Source organism: Narcine bancroftii, chromosome 13 (genome assembly GCF_036971445.1).
Source record: "Narcine bancroftii isolate sNarBan1 chromosome 13, sNarBan1.hap1, whole genome shotgun sequence".
Lineage (NCBI taxonomy): Eukaryota > Metazoa > Chordata > Chondrichthyes > Torpediniformes > Narcinidae > Narcine > Narcine bancroftii.
In genome coordinates, this window is record NC_091481.1 from 7,884,907 (window position 1) to 7,904,837 (window position 19,931).

At 42.7% G+C, this 19,931-nt stretch overlaps 1 protein-coding gene across 7 annotated transcripts in view; it reads right to left on the minus strand.

Annotated features, from left to right (window-relative positions):
* LOC138748414 (uncharacterized) overlaps window positions 1-18,508 on the minus strand; it is a 52,330-nt gene extending 33,822 nt beyond the window's left edge. For 2 of the 7 annotated variants that reach the window (XM_069908567.1, XM_069908563.1), the window contains exons 1-3: window positions 18,383-18,497; window positions 16,702-16,787; window positions 5,671-5,765 (exon numbers count right to left, since the gene is read on the minus strand). In XM_069908567.1, the coding sequence (XP_069764668.1) occupies window positions 5,671-5,765; window positions 16,702-16,787; window positions 18,383-18,438 (237 nt within the window). In that variant the 5' untranslated portion in view covers window positions 18,439-18,497. Of the gene's footprint in view, window positions 1-5,670; window positions 5,766-14,651; window positions 14,897-16,701; window positions 16,788-18,382 lie in introns of those variants that run through there. The other 5 variants (XR_011348001.1, XM_069908565.1, XM_069908566.1 and 2 more) reach the window with 5 other exon arrangements.
* Between the last annotated feature and the right edge of the window lie 1,423 nt (window positions 18,509-19,931).

A 19,931-nucleotide genomic window follows, 5' to 3' on the forward strand; every position in this document is an offset into this window, starting at 1 on the left:
GCGTTATTCTCTCTCTTCATGATGACCAGTTTATTGTCATACACAGAAGTACAATGTACACATATGCCAACATTCTAACGTGCTGAGCCAAACTTAAGATGCAATAGTCTCCATTAACTGACCTTAGTACAGAAGCAGATAATAAATGTACAGGCTAGATGAATAAAAATTCAGTTACAGTTAAATGCAAGAAAAGAAAGTACTGTTTCAATAGACAGGCCTCTTTTTGGGTCCTGGAATAGTTTATGTTTAGGATAGCAAGGGCAGGTTCAAGAGCCTGATGCCCATCACATGTCCATCCCCTCCTTCTAATTATTTCAGTCACTTCTTTTCTTTGGCTTGGCTTCGCGGACGAAGATTTATGGAGGGGTAATGTCCACGTCAGCTGCAGGCTCGTTTGTGGCTGACAAGTCCGATGCGGGACAGGCAGACACGGTTGCAGCGGTTGCAAGGGAAAATTGGTTTGTTGGGGTTGGGTGTTGGGTTTTTCCTCCTTTGTCTTTTGTCAGTGAGGTGGGCTCTGCGGTCTTCTTCAAAGGAGGTTGCTGCCCGCCGAACTGTGAGGCGCCAAGATGCACGGTTTGAGGCGATATCAGCCCATTGGCGGTGGTCAATGTGGCAGGCACCAAGAGATATCTGTAGGCAGTCCTTGTACCTCTTCTTTGGTGCACCTCTGTCACGGTGGCCAGTGGAGAGCTCGCCATAGAACATGATCTTGGGAAGGCGATGGTCCTCCATTCTGGAGACGTGACCTACCCAGCGCAGTTGGATCTTCAGCAGCGTGGATTTGATGCTTTCGGCCTCTGCCATCTCGAGTACTTCGATGTTAGGGATGAAGTCGCTCCAATGAATGTTGAGGATGGAGCGGAGACAACGCTGGTGGAAATGTTCTAGGAGCCGTAGGTGATGCCGGTAGAGGACCCATGATTCGGAGCCGAATAGGAGTGTGGGTATGACAACGGCTCTGTATACGCTAATCTTTGTGAGGTTTTTCAGTTGGTTGTTTTTCCAGACTCTTTTGTGTAGTCTTCCAAAGGCGCTATTTGTTGTCTATCTCTTTGTCGATCCTTGCATCCGATGAAATGGTGCAGCCGAGATAGATAAACTGGTTGACCATTTTGAGTTTTGTGTGCCTGATGGAGATGTGGGGGGGCTGGTAGTCATGGTGAAGAGCTGGCTGATGGAGGACCTCCGTTTTCTTCAGGCTGATTCCAGGCCAAACATTTTGGCAGTTTCCGCAAAACAGGACGTCAAGCACTGAAGAGCTGGCTCTGAATGGGCAACTAAAGCAGCATCGTCTGCAAAGAGTAGTTTGCGGACAAGTTGCTCTTGTGTCTTGGTGTGAACTTGCAGGCGCCTCAGATTGAAGAGACTGCCATCCGTGCGGTACCGGATGTAAACAGCGTCTTCATTGTTGAGGTCTTTCATGGCTTGTTTCAGCATCATGCTGAAGAAGATTGAAAAGAGGGTTGGTGCGAGAACGCAGCCTTGCTTCACGCCATTGTTAATGGAGAAGGGTTCAGAGAGCTCATTGATGTATCTGACCCAACCTTGTTGGTTTTCGTGCAGTTGGATAACCACATTGAGGAACTTTGGGGGGCATCCGAGGCGCTCTAGTATTTGCCAAAGCCCTTTCCTGCTCATGGTGTCGAAGGCTTTGGTGAGGTCAACAAAGGTGATGTAGAGTCCTTTGTTTTGTTCTCTGCACTTTTCTTGGAGCCAATTATCCAGTGCACATTTGGGATATGGAGGGAGGAGGAAACTCGTGCAGCCCAGGAGGCAGGAAGATCATACAAACTCCACACAGACTCACACAAGTCAGCACTGAACCGAGATTCCTGAAGCGGGCAGCGTTACCAGTTAATCCAGGGTGTTCCCTATTGAGATTTAGTTCCCCAGGGCAGCAGTGAAGGAAATGAAAAGTGGACAATAACTTTATCTTCTCGACAACACCAAGTGTGAATGAACTTTGCAGAGAAGAACATTTTTTAAAAATGAATTAACGAAGGCATTCACAAATTTGCCAGAACTTTTTTCTTTCTCGTTCATTTTAAACCTTCTGACCTGTCAGTGCCTGCATTTTGAGGCTAATGGGGATTTCTGCAAATTTTTCAAGCGTTCACTTGTGCAATCTCCTTTTCAGTAACTTAGAAGAATCAAGGTGTTGAACTCACTTTGACATTACCACGAAGGGGATTTACATTAATTGCTCGAACAATCTGATCCCATCATTTAAGCCAAGAAAGTAGTCAAAATAATTCAGTATTTTCAATCTTGTTTTACTGAAGTCTGATAACAGTAACATATGAATTATTTCACAGTCAACAGATTATAATGAACTTCTGACAAAGAGCTATGGGTTATATTATTTCATCTAATGTTTGTCATCGCTCCAGTTCAATAATTTTTCTTCTCTTAAACAGTTCAGATTATACTACATTTAGACTAAGATATTTCCCAATTTTGATAGTCAAAACTAAACAAATAGTTGTAATTAAGGAAACAGTTTAAAAGGCAATGTGAAGAATCTACAGTCTCCGAAGAGATGTAGGAACCAGTCATAGAAACTGCAGTCCAGTCCAGGCTCTTCAGCCCACAGATCTGTGCTGACCTATGTAAAACTACTCCACAACAATCTAATTTTTCCCTATCTCATACCCAATAACCCTTTATTTTTCTTAAGTCAATGTAATTTTTGTAATTTTGAAAAGCAGGTGATTTTTGAAAAGCAAAGATCTGCTGGATTACTGGGGAAGAGTGGGGTAGTGTGATAAAACAGATCGCTCATTCAAAAAGCCAAGTTAATAGATCAAATGGTCTCCTTCTGTGCCGCATGACAATATGGAACAGCAGACAATGGTCACGTGCAATATAAGGAGTAGAATCGGTACCTGAATGCTGTACTAATTTTCAATTTAGTTCCATAAGTTTCAGCAGAAGGGAACTTGGCAAATTGAATATTTTCCATTGCAACCCAACTAACCGACATCCTCCCCCAACCACCCCAGTACTTTTCAAACAGTGGGAAGAAACCAGAGCACCTGGGGAAAACCCACGCAGACACGGGAAGAAAGTACAAACTCCTTGCAGACAGCACGGGATTCAAACCCTGGAACCGATCGCTGGCGCTATAAAGGCGTTGTGCTAACTGCTACGCCAACCGTGCCACCCATATTGGTTGAAAGTGTGGATCATTGGGATTCATATAGATGGGGATAGTGGTGAAGGGTCTGTTTTGTGCTGTAAGACTATCCCTCAATGACTCAAGGTCTGGATGTCACTTTAGTACTATTGCTGTTATAGTCAGTATATCCTTCCGATTCACTGATTAAACAGTTTGGTTGGGAATGAAACTTTTGTCAAAATGCATCACTTCAATTTTCTCCATGGTAAATTTCATTTTTTTTAAATTTGGAGATACAGGTGTAGGTTTATTTGGGTGTAATTGGGTGGCATTGGTTTTAAATGGCTGGAATTGTCTTCTACTGTGCTGTAAATAAAAGTTAATATTTAAACAGGCCTTTCTGGCTCATGATCCGCTGTCCAAATACATCTATGTGACCAATTAACCTCTTTGATATGAGGGAGAAAACCGGAGCACTCAGAGGAAACCCACGTCGACACAGGGAAAATGTACAAACGCCTTACAGACAGCATTGGATTTGGTACTGGTGATCTAATAGCATTGACACCATCCATGCTGCCCTATTATTGCCAATTGTCTGTCATTTCTAACAGCTTATTAATGTTCTCATACAATCTTTAGCCATCCATCTTGTGGTGATATGTAATTACACCATTGGGTCACGAGGGGTCATCCTTGTATATAAAGCAGTCCAGAGCTACAGTCTGGCTTTCCAGGTTCATCTTGTAGAGAGACAAGACCTCTTAGTGTACATATTAGTTTATTAAATTGTACTGACAATAACCACACCAGCAGTGCGAGTATAAGACAGCTTTAATAAACTAATATGTAACTAAGAGGTCTTGTTTCTCTGCAAGATGAACCTGGAAGGCTAGACTGTAGCTCTGGACTGCTTTATATACAAGGTCACCGGGATGACCCCTGGTGACCTCGTGGTGTAATTACATATCACCACACACCTGATTACCACTGCTGCCCTGGGGAACTAAATCTCAATAGGGAACACCCTGGATTAACTGATAGGCAGAAAATGCAGGACAAACAAAAAGGCTAGGTACTTTGAGAATGAATAGCTTAATCACATCTTAGTTTGGGAACACCAATACCACTGAGCATAAAACCCTCCAAAAGATAGTGGAAGCAGCTCAGGACAAAACCCTCCCCAGCAATGAGAACATCTACAGCAGTGGTTCTCAACATTTTTCTTTCCACTCACATATCACTTTAAGTAATCCCTGTGCCATTCGTGCTCTGTGATTAGTAAGGGACTGTTTAAGGTGGGATGTGGGTGGAAATTAAAAGTTTGAAAACCACTGTTTTAATCATCCCTAATTGACTCATTATGTGAATGGTTTCAAAGCTCCAAAGGAAATGAGCCAATGACAATTTTTCTCAAGCAAAATATTTCAGTAACAATTGGGACTAGAGAAGTGGTTCTCAACCCTCCCTTCCCACATACATATCACCTTAAGCAATCCCTTACTAATCACAGAGTGCTGATGGTACAGGAAATACTTAAAGTGAAATGTGAATGGAAAGAAATAGGTTAAGAACCATTGTCCTACAGGGAACACTGCCATTGGAGAGCAGCAACAATCACCAAGGATCCACACCACCCAATGCACACTCTGTTTGTTATATAGAGAATTTAGGTTAAAAAGACTTAAGTTAAAATGTGATGATTAATCATAAACAGGGAAGCCAGAACGGACAGAGAGTTTACTAGCAGTCAAGGACAGAAGGATCTGCTGAATATGTTTTTTTAAACCTATCTTTTCATGGTCATAGTGAGAGACATGCAGGAGACAAAGGATTGATAAGAAGTGTGAGAAACAGAATTTAGTGAATGTAGAGTTCACAGCGTACGTAACGAACGTGATAATTAATAATGCAGTTATACTTAGAATGTTTTTGTAATACTAACCAATTAAAACAGTATTAATAAGAAGGGGAAGGGCAAATAATAAGGGTATAAAAATCAATGCACTGTATGTATCGGGGCTTAACTGGTGAGAAACCAGTTGAGTCCAACTCTGCAGACTTGTAAATAAAGCTTGTCGTGTCATCAGTTTTAAAGAGACTCATGTGTGAGAAGTTTTATTTCTAACATGTTCTCACTGCTGCCATCAGGAAAGAGGTATCGGTGCCACAAGTCTCGCGCCACCCGGTTCAGGAACAGCTGCTACCCCTCCACCATCAGACTCCTCAATGACAAACTCAATCAGGGACTCATTTAAGGACTCTTACTTGTGAACTTTATATATTTTTTTATTCTCTCTGTATTCCAGAGTCAGTTTGTTTACAGTTCTTTATCCATTTACATTTATTTGTTTACATGTGTATGTAGTGAACAGATTTTTGCATTACCAGTAAGTGTTTTGCACTGCCAATAAGCGGTAATTCTGCCTTGCCCACAGGAAAAATAATCTCAGGGTTGTATGGACTCTGACAATAAATCTGAATCTGAAATCTTCAGGTAACAGTCAGAAAATACCAGGTTCAATTATTATTGCTACCATACAGACCTTGTATGCATTGGACATCTGTGTCTCCATGACTGCAAGTTTGGCTTCAGAATTTTCCCTGAGAAGGCTCCACAACTCGGCTGACCCAGGGTGTCCTGTGACAACAAAACTCAAGTGGGTTAAGAAGTAGATTTCAGGGATTATGTATATTATAGGTGCAAATTAACTCATATTTTGTGAAGGGAACAAAGACCCAGAGAACACCAACTCCAGCCTGGGCCCCAGTCGGCTGCTTACCGGAGCTCCCAATGCCTTGGCCACCAATTCCAATTTAACTGCCGCCATCCTGAGACCCAGTGCTTGAACATCGATAATATGACCTAAGAAATGGTCATGGGAGCATTAAAATATTGTCCGTCATGTCACAAGATCATGGGTAACCTTTAATGACAGTCCCCCTTTCCTTCACTAACCCAACAAGTTCTCTTTCTGCCTTTGTGAGAAGCTAAATGGATTCATCACCTACTGGATGAAAAAATATCTTCTCATCTCTAACCTGAATTGCAAACGCTCCAATCTCCAACTGTAACATCTTTATCTAGTCATCCTAGCCAAGAAAAACAGTGTATCCAACCATCAAGTTCTTTGAAAATTTATTACAATAAATATTGGTTGTGAACCATGATTGTTATTGTTCAATTTGCCACCCTTTTAAGGATTGTGGCATTAGATTAACTGCTATCTAGGTGGTAGAGGGTCACTATCTCCGAGGATCTTTCCTGGATCCAACACGCAAATGGCATTGCGAAGAAAGCACGTCAGCACCTCTACTGGAGCAGGAGTTTGCGGAGGTTTGGTGTGACATTGAGAACCCTGGAAAATTTCTACAGTGTGCTGACCGGCTGCTTCATGGACTGGTATGGGGACAACAATGCAAAACGCCCTGCAAAAGGTAGTGGACACAGCCCAGAATATCAAGGGTAAATCAATGACCGACCAACTCTCTCCACGAGTACTGATTGACCTGTCAAGTCCCTCCATATTCTTGTTGTTCAATTTTGTGATAACTGCTAATCGAGATCACAAGGTGCATGCAAGATGAGATAAAGACATAAACTCAACCCCATTTCGAAAGAGAGGTTATAATTCTATGGCACTGAGAGGATTAGCCGAAACAGTAAAATGCTGTAACAGAATAGGTGTCCCATTAAAGAAGTTAGACCTGGCTTCCGTGATTGAGTTAGCAGCTTGGAATGATCTCTTAAAGATAACAGATATGCTTGATACTCAGCCTGAATTTGGTGAACTGAAGGGTCTGTTTCCATGCTATATAACTCAAAGACTCTGTGAGATGGAGATACATAAGGAATGTAGAAAACTCCCTGGTATCTGGCACCAATGGGGAATGGTAGATGCCGGATAAGTGTATTTTCTGGTTGCTTGAGACTTACTCTTACAATGCCCAACTAATACACCTGTATTAAGAAAATAAAAGGTTTAATTAAACAAAAGTACTATACTGCCACTGAACAAACTTCACTTGCATGAATGTATAAACCTTAAAGCATTTTATTTTATTTTCAGTCACATTCTTTAGAAAATTGAAACTTGCACGGACACAGGGACAATGTATAAATGCTGCACAGGTGAGGATTGAATCCTTGTGCCTGGACCTGTGCTCCCCTCGCTGTATTTTTAGTTTAAACAGATGGTCCATGGCATGGAGAAGGACATTCAGCAAATGGAACCTACTGCACCAATCAAAATCAAGCCTCATCTTGCCTCAGACCCTGCTCAACACAAGGTGGGTAATGAGTGCTCATTGGCAGTGCGTCACACACACTTAGCTCTTTGGACATCAACACAATCCAATGGGTTGCCTATCTGTGTGAAAAAGGGCTCCAAAATGTTCTCCTATTTGAAGATCGTGCTCCTTCTTTCCAACCAGCCATTTGGAAGAAACAAATTCTTTATTTAGCTTTTAAACAGCCTGTATAATCTCCCATTTTCATTATCTTCTCCTTCTCTGAAATGCCTTTGGTTGATCTATGTGGTATCCCATATTTTTCAAATGTGAATAGTCAACCCTCAGTTTACTCAGAGCCTAATTTGCACCTTTGCGCTCCAGATTGCTTGAGATTACCATTCCATTGGTTAGGTGCACCTACCTGCTGGTGTTTATAATTTGCATGTAGACACTTCAAATCTTCAGGTAGTGGCAGTCCCAGATTTGTCCAACTCACAAAAGTTGGCACAGAACGTTAAAATTTAACAGTGAAATACTCTTTTTTTTAACAGCTCGGTAGAAGCCGATTCCAGCCAATTAAACACAGGCTGCCCAATTTCACCCAAATTAACCTACAATGTTTTGAACGGTGGGAAGAAACTAGAGCACCCAGGGAAAACCCCATGCAGGACACGAGAGAACGTACAAACTCCTTACGGACAGCAGGGGATTTGAACCCGGGTGGCTGGCGCTGTAGTAGATTTAATAACTGTTAAGGATTGCCAATCACCCTGAAAACCAGGAATCACTGGAAATACTCCACAGTGTGGCGAGAATCAGAATTGAGAATCAAGGTGAAGACCTTGGCAACGGAAAAGCAAAGAGGTGATAGAAAAGCAAGAGCAGTTACATATCACCAGGAGAGATAGGACACACAGAGAAAAGGTGGTTATGGGATAAGTGGAAAGACAAACATAAGTGTTAGCTCTGTGTAGCCACGGTTAAATGTTTCCAAAGAATGTGACTGAAAATAAAGTAAAATGCTTCAAGGCAGGGGGTGGCCAAAGTTGTTTAACAGAAGAGACACAAACAATAAACTTCAAATGTTTGAAAGCCATGACAATCACAAGCCACAACCACCAAAAACTACCACCGTGAGCACCGACTCGTACGATTCCTGTCTCAGCCAACACTTTTCCGCAAGCCACACATTACACGTCAAAGAGCCCCATGTGACTTGAGAGCCACAGTTTGGTCACCCCTCCTAGAAGGTTTATATATTCAAACAAGTGAAGTTTGTTCAGTGTGGTATGGCAAGCATGTATAGTATGGTGTATATAGTATGGCAAAGAATGACTGAAGAGCAAATTTACTATTTTGGCTGTGAAAGCATAGAGTGTGAGTGCATGAATCCTATAGAAGAACCGTCTTTCACTGGTATTGATACAACAGGGAGGGGAACAGTTCATTAACCCTGCCTTCTCATTTCTTACTGTAGCAGCTTGTAGACTAATATAACATTCCTACACCAATGGTCCACAGCCAAGTTTCCTAGATTCCAAAGTAAAAAAACTACTTTCTAGTCCCTTATCTGATGCAGTGCTCGTTGGCGTCTTTTGGTTCTACTCCAGGCCTTTACAAAGCAATCCTCCTTTCATTAATCCAAAGGTTCTGCGACTCATGGCTTGCCAACCTGACCAGGTGGATGGACTTTGTAGGGCCCTTGCTCCAGATCTTTAGGTGAACAGGATTTAAAAAGTTAATCTGTGCACTACAAGCCACCACTAACTTCTCCTACCAGGTTCGATTTCTTGCCAATCAACTTGGGTTTTGTAAAAAAAGTTTTTTGCAATGTCCAAATATCCTCTTTATTACGTAACATTATGATTTAACTGTGGTTGTCACTTTGATGCATCATTAATTACATTAAATTTAAATTTAGACATACAGCATGGTAACAAGCCCTCTCAGCCTATGTGTCTGTGTTGCCCAATTACACTCAATTGACCTACAACCCTGGTACGTTTTTGAATGGTGGAAAGAAAATGGAGCACCCGGAGGAGATCCATATAGAGATGTGGAGAACGTACAAACTCCCTACAGACAGCTGGACTAACCATTACACTGAAATATGGACCCTTAAAGATTACAAGTATGTTAATACTGCATGGCTGTCTAAGTGAAGCAAAGGCCGTCTTTCCCCTATGAAAAGAAGCGCATTAGCTATCAGGAGAATTCAAGTATCTGTCCTGGTTCTAGGAATGTCGAGAGCTCATGGATGATCAAGTTCCAGAATTCAGGAGCCACTCTTCCAGCTGGATTCCCCTTGTGTTACTAGATTCTCATTTATGGGAGAATGGACTTGACCTAACCTTTCATAAAACAAAGATTATCCCACCAACTCCCTACAAAGGTTGGCGATGGCCTCTTGTCACTGGGCAGCGTGGTTAGTGCAAAGCTATTAGTGTCACCAACCCCAGTTTGAACCCAGCATTGTCTGTAAGGAGTTTGTACATTCTCTCTGTGTCCATGTGGGTTCTCTCCCACGTTCTAAAGACATACGAGTTTTGAGGTTAATTCACTACATGGGTGTGTTTGGGTGGCATTGACTCGTGGGCTGGAAAGGCCAGTTACAATGCTGTATCTCTAAATTACTATTAGGTATTATTATCAAAATGGACACTGGTGACTCTGCCTTAGGAGCCAACTTTCAGCAAACGTGATATTCACCACTGTCTCCAGCTCAACCTTTGGCCTTCTGTGGAGCAAGACCAACCCTGGCAAAAGAACTCCAGTGATCTCTGCCTTCCTGTATGCTTCAACCACGTGGACGACCTGCCGCAAACTTTTTAAAGGACCAAAGAGATGCCATCGATGCTGCCTCCACAAAATCTTCCAAGGTCATCGGCATGTGAACCAACACCAGCTTTCTCTCCCCGGCACTGGGACCCTCATTACCATCTGTTGGCCCCGTTGGGCAAGTCACATCATTCACCGCTTGTCAGCTAAATCTCCCCAAGCAGGCACTCTACATGCACATGGTTACCAGGACGAGAGAACAAGGATGTCCTCAAGGCCTCCTTGAAAAGGCCACACTTGGAAACCCTTCCCAAGATGCAGGAGGTGCACCTGGGATAACACCGTGCAACTTGAGTCTCTTCATTAGGAATAATTAGCAAAAGTAGCAGAAGATGTGTGCCACCTCCTAAGCTACCCATCACCCATCATTCATCACCCATCATTCATCACCCATTGCCCATCACCCATTATTTATCACCCATCTCCCATCATTAATCACCCATTACCCATCAACCACCATTCATCACCCATTGCCCATCACCCATTATTTATCACCCATTTCCCATCATTAATCACCCATTACCCATCAACCACCATTCATCACCCATCGCCCATCACCCATCATTTATCACCCATCCATCATTCATCACCCATTGCCCATCAACCACCATTCATCACCCATCGTCCATCAACCATCATTCATCACCCATCGCCCATCACCCATCATTCATTACCTATCGCCCATCAACCACCATTCATCACCCATCACCCATCATTCATCACCCATCACCCATCATTCATCACCCATCACCCATCACTCATCACCCATCGTCCATCAACCATCATTCATCACACATCATTCGAACATCCAGGGTGTTCAGCAATGGCCGCAAATGTCAATCCTGCGAATCAGGGAAGACTGTTAATAATAAATTCAGTGCACATGGACAAGAATGATATCAGTGTATTTTGTCATCCTAGTTTATTCCACTGGATACCCTTCAAGATTCAGATCACTAGTTTCAAGACGATAGGAAACTCAGAACTTGGAAGTGACTGATTTCATTGGAAAATAAGGTATCAGCAACTAGTCTTCTCTGTCTCTAAAACTTCAATTTATCTTAGGTTCTTTCACATTTTAATCAACAGAAACAACTCATCTTTAGATTATTCCGATTTAATGCACAGAACACTTCCATGAAAATTATAGTTCTGGGTTATAGATTTCCCACGGGAAATGAGGCTGCTGAACGACTGATAAACTCCATAGAAACTCTACTATTTATTTTCAAATAATATTTATTTTAATATTTGTACATTCTGTGCCTATGTATGTGTGTCTGCATTGTTTTGCACTGAGGACCAGAGAATGCTGTTTCATCAGGTTGTACTTGTACAATTGGATTATAAATAAACTTGAGGTAGCTAAAAGCCATGAAATATTCCAGTTAAGATTGAGCAGACAACCATAGAGGAGCAATGGTAGAGAATAATTGACCTTTGATACGTGTGCACGGTCGGAGTAGTGGTTAGTTTAAAACTGTTGCTGCACCAGCAACCGGGGTTTGAATCCAGTGCTGTCACCAAGGAGTTTGTATGTGTCTGCTTGAGAAACCTCCTGGTGCTCTGGTTCCCCCACCCACCATCCCCTCGCCCCCCCACCCCCACCCCCACACCATTCAAAAACATATGGGGGTTCTAGGTTAATTGGGTGTAATTGAGCGGCACGGGCTCGTGAACTTAAAGGGTCTGTTACTGTGCAGTATGTCTAAAGTTATAATGTATTAAAAAATTATGTCTGTTAAGCATTCATATTTAGCCAATTACATAAGCTTGATAAGGTTCAGCACAAAGCACAGGAAACCCTGGGGCATGTGGTTGAGAGGTACTCTCTCGTATAATTTTTCAAGATTTGTTTCTTTCAAGAGTCATGTACTTATAATCAAGCAATTACATCTTTTGTATATACAATATACCTTGAAGAATGAATTAAATCAGACAGAAAGCTGAAATAGGCTCTGGTTTGTACTACTAATGTTCAACTAATTGTTTTGGCTGAATGTCACAAGCTCTGTGCTGGAATTGCAGAACCATCAGCTGCAAAACCACCGACTTCCACTGAACAGGGACACAAAAGGAGGAAATGGTTAAGCGATATTTCAAATTTGATCAGATATTCAATGAAAATGCAAGCTTTGAAATGTTTTGTGGGTCTTATGATTTGCCTTTCTGCTTATTCGCTGAAAATGTTTGTGTCCATTATTTGTTCACTGAACATAGAACATTACAGCATAGTACAGGCCCTTCAGCCCACAATGTTATGCTGGCCAATATCAGCCTTCACCACAACCATTTCACCTCCTCTCCCTCACACCCAAAACCTTCTATTTTTCTTACATCCATATGCTTCCCTTTTAAAGGTCCATATTGTATCAACCTCAACCACCACTCTAGGTAATGCACCCACTACTGTAAAGCACATCTCTGACATTTCTAAACTTCCTCTATTCACTTGAAACAGATGTCCTCTGGTAGTGGCTATTTTCACCCCAGGAGAAAGGTGCTGGCTGTCTACCCATCCATGTCTCTCATAATCTTTATATGGACCTCTAATCAGTCGCCTCTCATCATTCATCACTCCAAAGAGAAAAGCCTTGTTCACCTTGCTTTACAAGGTGTGTTCCTGATTAATCTCTGTATCCTCTCTAAAGCATCCACATCCTTCCTATATAATGAGCTGACCAGAACTGAACGCAATCCTCCGTATGGTTGAACCAGAGTTTTATAAAGCTGCAACCGTACCTCATGACTCTTGAACTCAATTCCTCGACTAATGAAGGCCAGCCCTCTATACCCCTTCTTACCCACCCTACCAGCGTGTGCAGCACCCTTGATGGATCAATAAACTAGAAGCTCAAGATCCTTCACATTTAAGAATCCTAAATGCGTCACTGGAAGGCACAGATTCATGGGCCGAAATGGCCTGTTTCCGTACTGTATGTCTAATTTGTTTAAAAATTAAACATTTTTCACTTAATTTCATTGGTCTGTCTAGAGATAAACAATTGCCAAACCAAATGAAATGTTCTTCCCTCTGGAACAAATAGAGTTTTCCAACAATCCAATAGTTTTGACAATCATTATTAGCTCTTTATTCCAAATTTAATGAGTACTTCAATTCCACAGCATTCACAAGGATATTTCACTTGAGCAGGGTTCTCAACTTTTCTCTCTCCACTCACATCCCACGTTAAGTCATCCCTCTGCCGTCGGTGCTCTCTGATTAGTAAGGGATTGCTTAAGGTGGGATGTGGGTGGAAAGAAAAGGTTTGAAAATCACTGTTTTAATCGTACCCAATTGACTCGTTATGTGCATGGTTTCATCACTCCAAAGGAAATGGACCAAAGACAAATTTTCTCAAGCAAAATATTTCCATAATAATTGATTCTCAACCTTCCCTTCCCACTCACATCCTCCCTTACTAATCACAGAGCACCAATGGCATAGGGATTACTTAAAGTGGTATTGTGAGTAGAAAAAGGTTGAGAACCACTGCACTAGATCAATAGTCTGGAGCTCCATGCATCAATCTCATAACTGTATCAGGCAGAAGTGGTCCACAAAAGCTCACGTAGAGAGGTATCCAGAGGATAACACCAGATGCTCCATTAAATAGAAAAATGAGGAGCAGTAGCTGGAAACAGGATTTACACCAGGGAATCCCATTTAGCACAAGTCTGGGAGAGAAGTACATGGGAACATGTACCTGATAACCTGATAACACTGCAATTCCAACATGGAACTTGCGAGAAGGCAATGCGACATTTAGGCATTAGACCTAGCCTAAGGTGTGTGTGGATTTTAGCTCCCTTAATTTGCTTCACTCCTAGGTTAATTAGAAAAATGATCATTTCAGTTCAACTCCCAGTGAAAACACACAATGTTGACATTGTCACAAATGGAAAACTTTTTAAGTGTAAGAAGTGGAAAAAGGCAGCTGTGTTCTTAGTTTCCCAACTTGTACCACAGCCACCAAGTTTGATCTCAGGATCATTACATCATCTAGTTAAACAAAGGTCAACAATGTTGTCAAAACACAGAAATGCTGGAGGAACTCAGCAGGTCTCGCATTGTCCACAGGAGGTAAAGACATTTTGGGCCTGAGCCCTTCTTCAAGGTATAAGGAAGGAAGGAAGACATCTGAATAAAGACTGAAGACTGCCAGGGGCAGGAGTCCAGACCTACAAAAGGTGTGAATAGGATGTGATAAGAGGTGAGGTGAGAATTGATTTTGGCTCAAAAAAGGAGACAGAGGGAAAAGGGAACAGAGAGAAAAAGAGCTGGGGGAAAGGCGACAGGGGAAGAAGAGTGGGGGGGGGGTTGAACGGAAACTCGAGAAGTTGATGTTCAGGTCATCCGGTTGGAATATCAAATGTGGCTCCTCCACATTGTGGGTGGTCTCAGTCTGGAAGTGCATGAGACCATGGACAGTCATGTCAACTTTTAAATTCTTACCCAAGAATAAGTCTAACATAAATTCTTTGTAAGGAATCTATTGAACATCTCATCCTTGACAATGATTATTATGTCAGTTACGCAGTGTCACCCAAGATGGTTATGGGACTCAATCTCCTGAATCAGGGGAAGTAGTTACATTATTTAAACCAGGGTTCCAACTAAGAAGTTCTGCCTCAGTCTGATTTTTGTAGCAGGCATCTCTGATGCACATGGTCAAGGCCAAATCCAGCTGCTCTGAATTATGATGTAACTGTGATCTGCCTGCTTTTTGTGACACAGAGCTCCTGTATAACATCAGCTGTGACATAAGGAGTGCAATGAGATGCACCTTTGAGACAACCCAGATCATAACCATTATTTACACCCTTGGAATGCACGCTTGCTGTTACCATTCTCTATTTCTTCTACACTTTTTTCTTCCCTTTCTTTCTCCTAAGAATGCTGACTCTCGCTGACCTGTTAAGCTCCACCTCCTCAAGGCCGCCACTCTTCTTGTGCAAAGAAACGGCAGAGGAAGAATTTCCATTTCTGTCCTGTAATATTCTATGGTTCTATTTCTAGAGCAACTTCAGACCAACTCAAAACACAATGTTGAAATATTTCTGAAGCATGAAGGAAATGCCTCGGTCAATTTGTGCACAACCTCCCATAACCAGTTGGTTATGGTTGACAATTGAAGGATCCAATCATTCTTCACTAAAGTACAAGGCTGGCTTGTCATTCATCTCATATAAAGATGACCGATCCCTAGTTATCGGTGCAAAGATGTCTGAATGGTGAACAGTAGAAGGCTGACCAACCACTGGTCATTCAATTGCTTGTTGATCAATCACTATTCATTCAGTACTAGGTTGCCAGATATCCCTGTCACTCAGTGCAGTTAAAAAAAAAACCCTGGTATCCAGCACCTAAGGGCATTGATGGATGCCCGATAGTGAATTTGCTGGTTGCTTGAGATTGAATGTTGTGAGATTAGTGAACTGACTGCTGGGGGCATCAATTTTAAACTTTTCATAGTTTTTTTTTACCTACTTATTTTCCTCGATTTTTTTTTCAAGTTGCTTGAATTCTGGATAACTGGGATTTTACTGTAGATGGTTGACCAATAAACGATCCATACTAAAGTGGATCCCTGGTCATTCTAATTCATTGGCCACTATGTAGAAGGTCAGTCAATCTCCGATCACTCAGCAGTAAGCGGACTGCTAACTGGGGTGCAGTTCAAGCGGAACCACTCCCATGTCCATTTACAGCCACTGACCAGTGATTCCCCTCATAGAGGAGAAGCTGCCCTTACTGAAGTAACCTAGCAAGAAAAACCACTGATGGTTTTCAGACTGTCACCCCTAAAGTCACACCCCACCTTAAGTCTTCCCTGCGCCATCGGTGCTCTGTGATCAGTAAGGGATTGCTTAAGGTGGGATGTGAGTGGAAAGAAAAAGTTTGAAAACCACTGTTTTAATCATCCCTCATTGACTCATTATGTGCATGGTTTCCTAACTCCAAAGGAAATGGACCAATGGCAATTTTTCTCAAGCTAAATATTTTGGTAACAATTGGGTCTAAAGCAGTGATTCTCAACCTTCCCTTCCCACTGATATCCCACTTTAAGCAATCCCTTACTAATCACAGAGCACTTATGGCATAGGGATTACTTAAGGTGGAATGTGAATTTGGGGGGGCAGTTTGAAAGCCACTGAAGTACACCAACTGAATGAGGCAAGCAGTCACTCACTTTTTAGTTTAAATGCAAATCTCAAAACTGCAGCTGCCTGTAATCAGGAAAGAAAACAGTTGTCACAGAATTAACATTAATAGAGTAACCCATCCTCCTTATCCTTCACACACCCATTTATCTCCTGGAGTGCTTTTAGCCAGCTGAGGTTGCTGTTGCTATGCCGCTCAGCTGGCAGAGTTTGGAAAGAAGACGTCTTTGTAGGACTGGGAAAGGTACACATTACACATGAAGACCTTCTTCAATGGCTCCCTAAAACATTTTCTTGCTTCTTAACTGTACTCTGGCAATAGATGGTGGGGGAACACTTACCTCCACACTTCTTCAGGACAAACCTGGCACATCTGGCCCCTACCTCACTTGTGCTCAGCTTGGAGATTGTTCCAGTCATGTGAGCTCTGCAGAAAGTCAGATTTCAATTCATGAAAATCCACCTCAGCAATTCGGAAAACCCCTCCAATTTGTTCAATGCAACAGGAATTCATCTTTGGCCACCGGTGCTCAACGTATAGGCAGGAATTTGCACAGTTAGTGAAACATGAAAGTCTGCACACACTGTGATTGTCGTAAAAACGCACCAACTCATCTGGGCTTACTGCATTCATAGGAAAACGGGATATATTGCCGAAATTTCGGGCCTGAGCCCCTCTCAGGAACCTGCCTACATTTTGCTCTTACCTCAGGCCCGAAACATTGCTTACCCTAAACTTCCTATGAATATTGCGTGACCTGCTGAGTTTCTCCAGCGCATTGGTGTATTGCTTGCACTCCAGTTCTGAAGTGAGACACTGCAAGACTGGCTGAATTCCTTTGTCATTTCCCCATGTTTTAATCCCAGCAGTTCAAACAATGTATGTTGGGGACGCTTCCGCAGTTCTGACTACACGTTGCACCCACACTCTCAGGGGTATTTAACACGGGTATTAGAACAGTTCCTGTGAAGCAGTGGAAGGATAAGCAAACCAATGGCAGGCTAGTGCCCCTAATTACACTCAATTGATCATGAAGAAGTAGGACACGAGTCTTGCTTGTCTGATTCCAGAATCTAGAGGTTATTTCTGAATATCTGAAGTCTGCCATGGGGAGAGATTTAGAGCAGCACAGAAAAATAAATTCAATAATTTGCTTTGAAGCTCCAACAGCTCAGTGGTTAGAGGACAGGTCTTGTAAACCAGCCGTCATGAGTTTGTTCCTCGCTGTGGTCTCCTTTCTGTGAGGGCGCTTGACAAAGTGGCGACTCTCGGTCTTCATTACGATGGACAAAGTTAAAGAATTTCATGTATTTACATTCTAAATGTAGTATTATGCAACAATAATGGAAACTTTACCTTGACCTTTTCATGTCTCCTTGAGGAAATGCAATGTCCTGATCCTCTCCAAGGAATCTCTTTATATCTCTTAAACTGGAGGAGCATTCAGGATGGTGTCAAGAACCTTGAGGTTATGCTTTGGATGTGGACAAAAGCCAAAGGTGGCACTGCCTTCTCATCTGCCCTGTGGTTCCCTCCTGGAAGAGTCTGCCCTTCTCACATCAGTCTCACCAGCCACCTCAGAACTGAGTGGAAAAGTGCAGGAGAAACTCAACAGGTCACGCAGCATTAATAGGAAGTAAAGGGTCACCAACATTTCGGGCCTGAGCCCTTCGTCGAGGTATGGGCAAAAACTAGACAGGCGCCTGTAAGGGTGGGGGAGAAGAGGAGGGGAGGGGAGCACAGGTGGAGAAAAAAGCTGAGAAGTGATGGGGGAGAAAGGAGCTGTGTGATAGGAGAGGGAAGGGAGAGCTGTAGGAAAGGAGACATAGGGGAAGAGCAGGTTAACATGAATTCAAGAAGTTGATGTCAATGTGATTTGGTTGGAGAGTACCCTGACAAATACAAGGTGTAGTGTACTGGTCAGCCATGAGCAATGCTCCCCTTTTCGTCTTGAACCAAAACTAATCAAATTCACCCAGCATTAGGGAGAAGACAAATGTATTCCATTTTTTCACACTTACTTGGAGTTAATACATTGGTTCCAGAGGTCCCTGAAGTACACATTCGGTCCCAACATTCTGTCCCAGAACAAATATTTTATTCACATTTATTGGATTACAGCGTGGAATTTTTATTTGTTTCAATATTCCCTAAACAGCCCAATTTGTACCTTCTCTCCTCTACATTCCAGAACAATGTTGCATAACAATGGAAATACAGCACTGATTCTGAAACTGGCAAGTGAAGCTAGAGGTCACTATACCAGGGCTGGGTCCAACTTAGCTGCTGCCAACTTTAGCCCTTTTATACATCATTGTCCAACTTCATTAGACAGACGTGGCCTCGAAATATTTGCTGGCATTAAATCTAAACTGGCAAACAAGTGACTTTGATATGCAATAACTGAGAGTACATCTGCAGGAGGAACAGAAGCATCAAAATCAGGACTGCCCGGCTGGGAAATAGCTTCTTCCCACAGGCTGTGAGACTGATATATTTAGATTGATTTTATATCATACCTCTACGCACAGATGTTGTTGGTGTGTGTGTGTGTGTGTGTGTGTGAATTTGTGCGCATGCCCACTCTCAAGTGTGCATGTGCGAATGCGCTCATGTCTGTATGAGCGCATGGGGGTACGTATGCAGGTGTGTTGTGTGCGAGTATGCACACTTGTTTGTGGTCGTGTGCATGCATGGTCCAGAGAAACCGTATTTCATTTTGGTTGCATAAGTACAGCCAAGTGATAATAAACTTGAAGCGTTTCCAATATTTGCTGGCATCCTTGCATTTTCCCGCTGTTGTGCTCAATGACTGATCTAGCTCTTCCACCATATTTCAGCGGCACAGTTACAATGTCCACACCAATTGTGTTTGTCAGAAGCTGGGAAGTGGAACCATCAGCTTAATTGCAGGTCAAACACCAGTTTGTGAAAATGGACTGCCACCTGCTGGATTAATGAATGAAGTGCAAGAGACGAGAAATGTTCACTGTGGCCAGGAACAGCTCCATTATTCCATTTGTTGTCATGTACACAAAATACACAATCTTCTTTCTTTGTTTGCCCTGTGAAGGTCCACAAAGAAGGGCTACTAGTCCATCACCGTGATTAAGACAAGCAAGAGAGTCCCTTCAGAGGCATCGAGTGTCCGTGGATCCCATCGCCTCCTCTGATGTTGCTGCCTTCTGCACTTCCGTCACCGCACGGTCTCCTGTCCTGTCCAGCAGCGAACCCGAGCTCCAGGTGTCCGAATCTCCCTCCAGCTTTCCACCCCTGAGCCAGTGAAGAAGCTGCCGGTGCCCAAGACCCTTTGGGAGTCCTTAGGAGTTCTTGGGGATGAATCGCTGAGCGCGCTGACGTGCTTTCTTCAAGATGCCATTGGTGTGTTGGATCCACGAAATATCCTCCGAGATAGTGACTGCCAAGAACTTAAATTTACTTATACTCTCCACTTCTGATCTCCCAATGATCACTGGATTGTACATCCCTGGCTTTCCTTTCCTGAAATCAACTTCTTAGTTTTGGTGACAATTGAGTGCAAGGTGGTTGTTGGTGTAACATCCAGCCAAG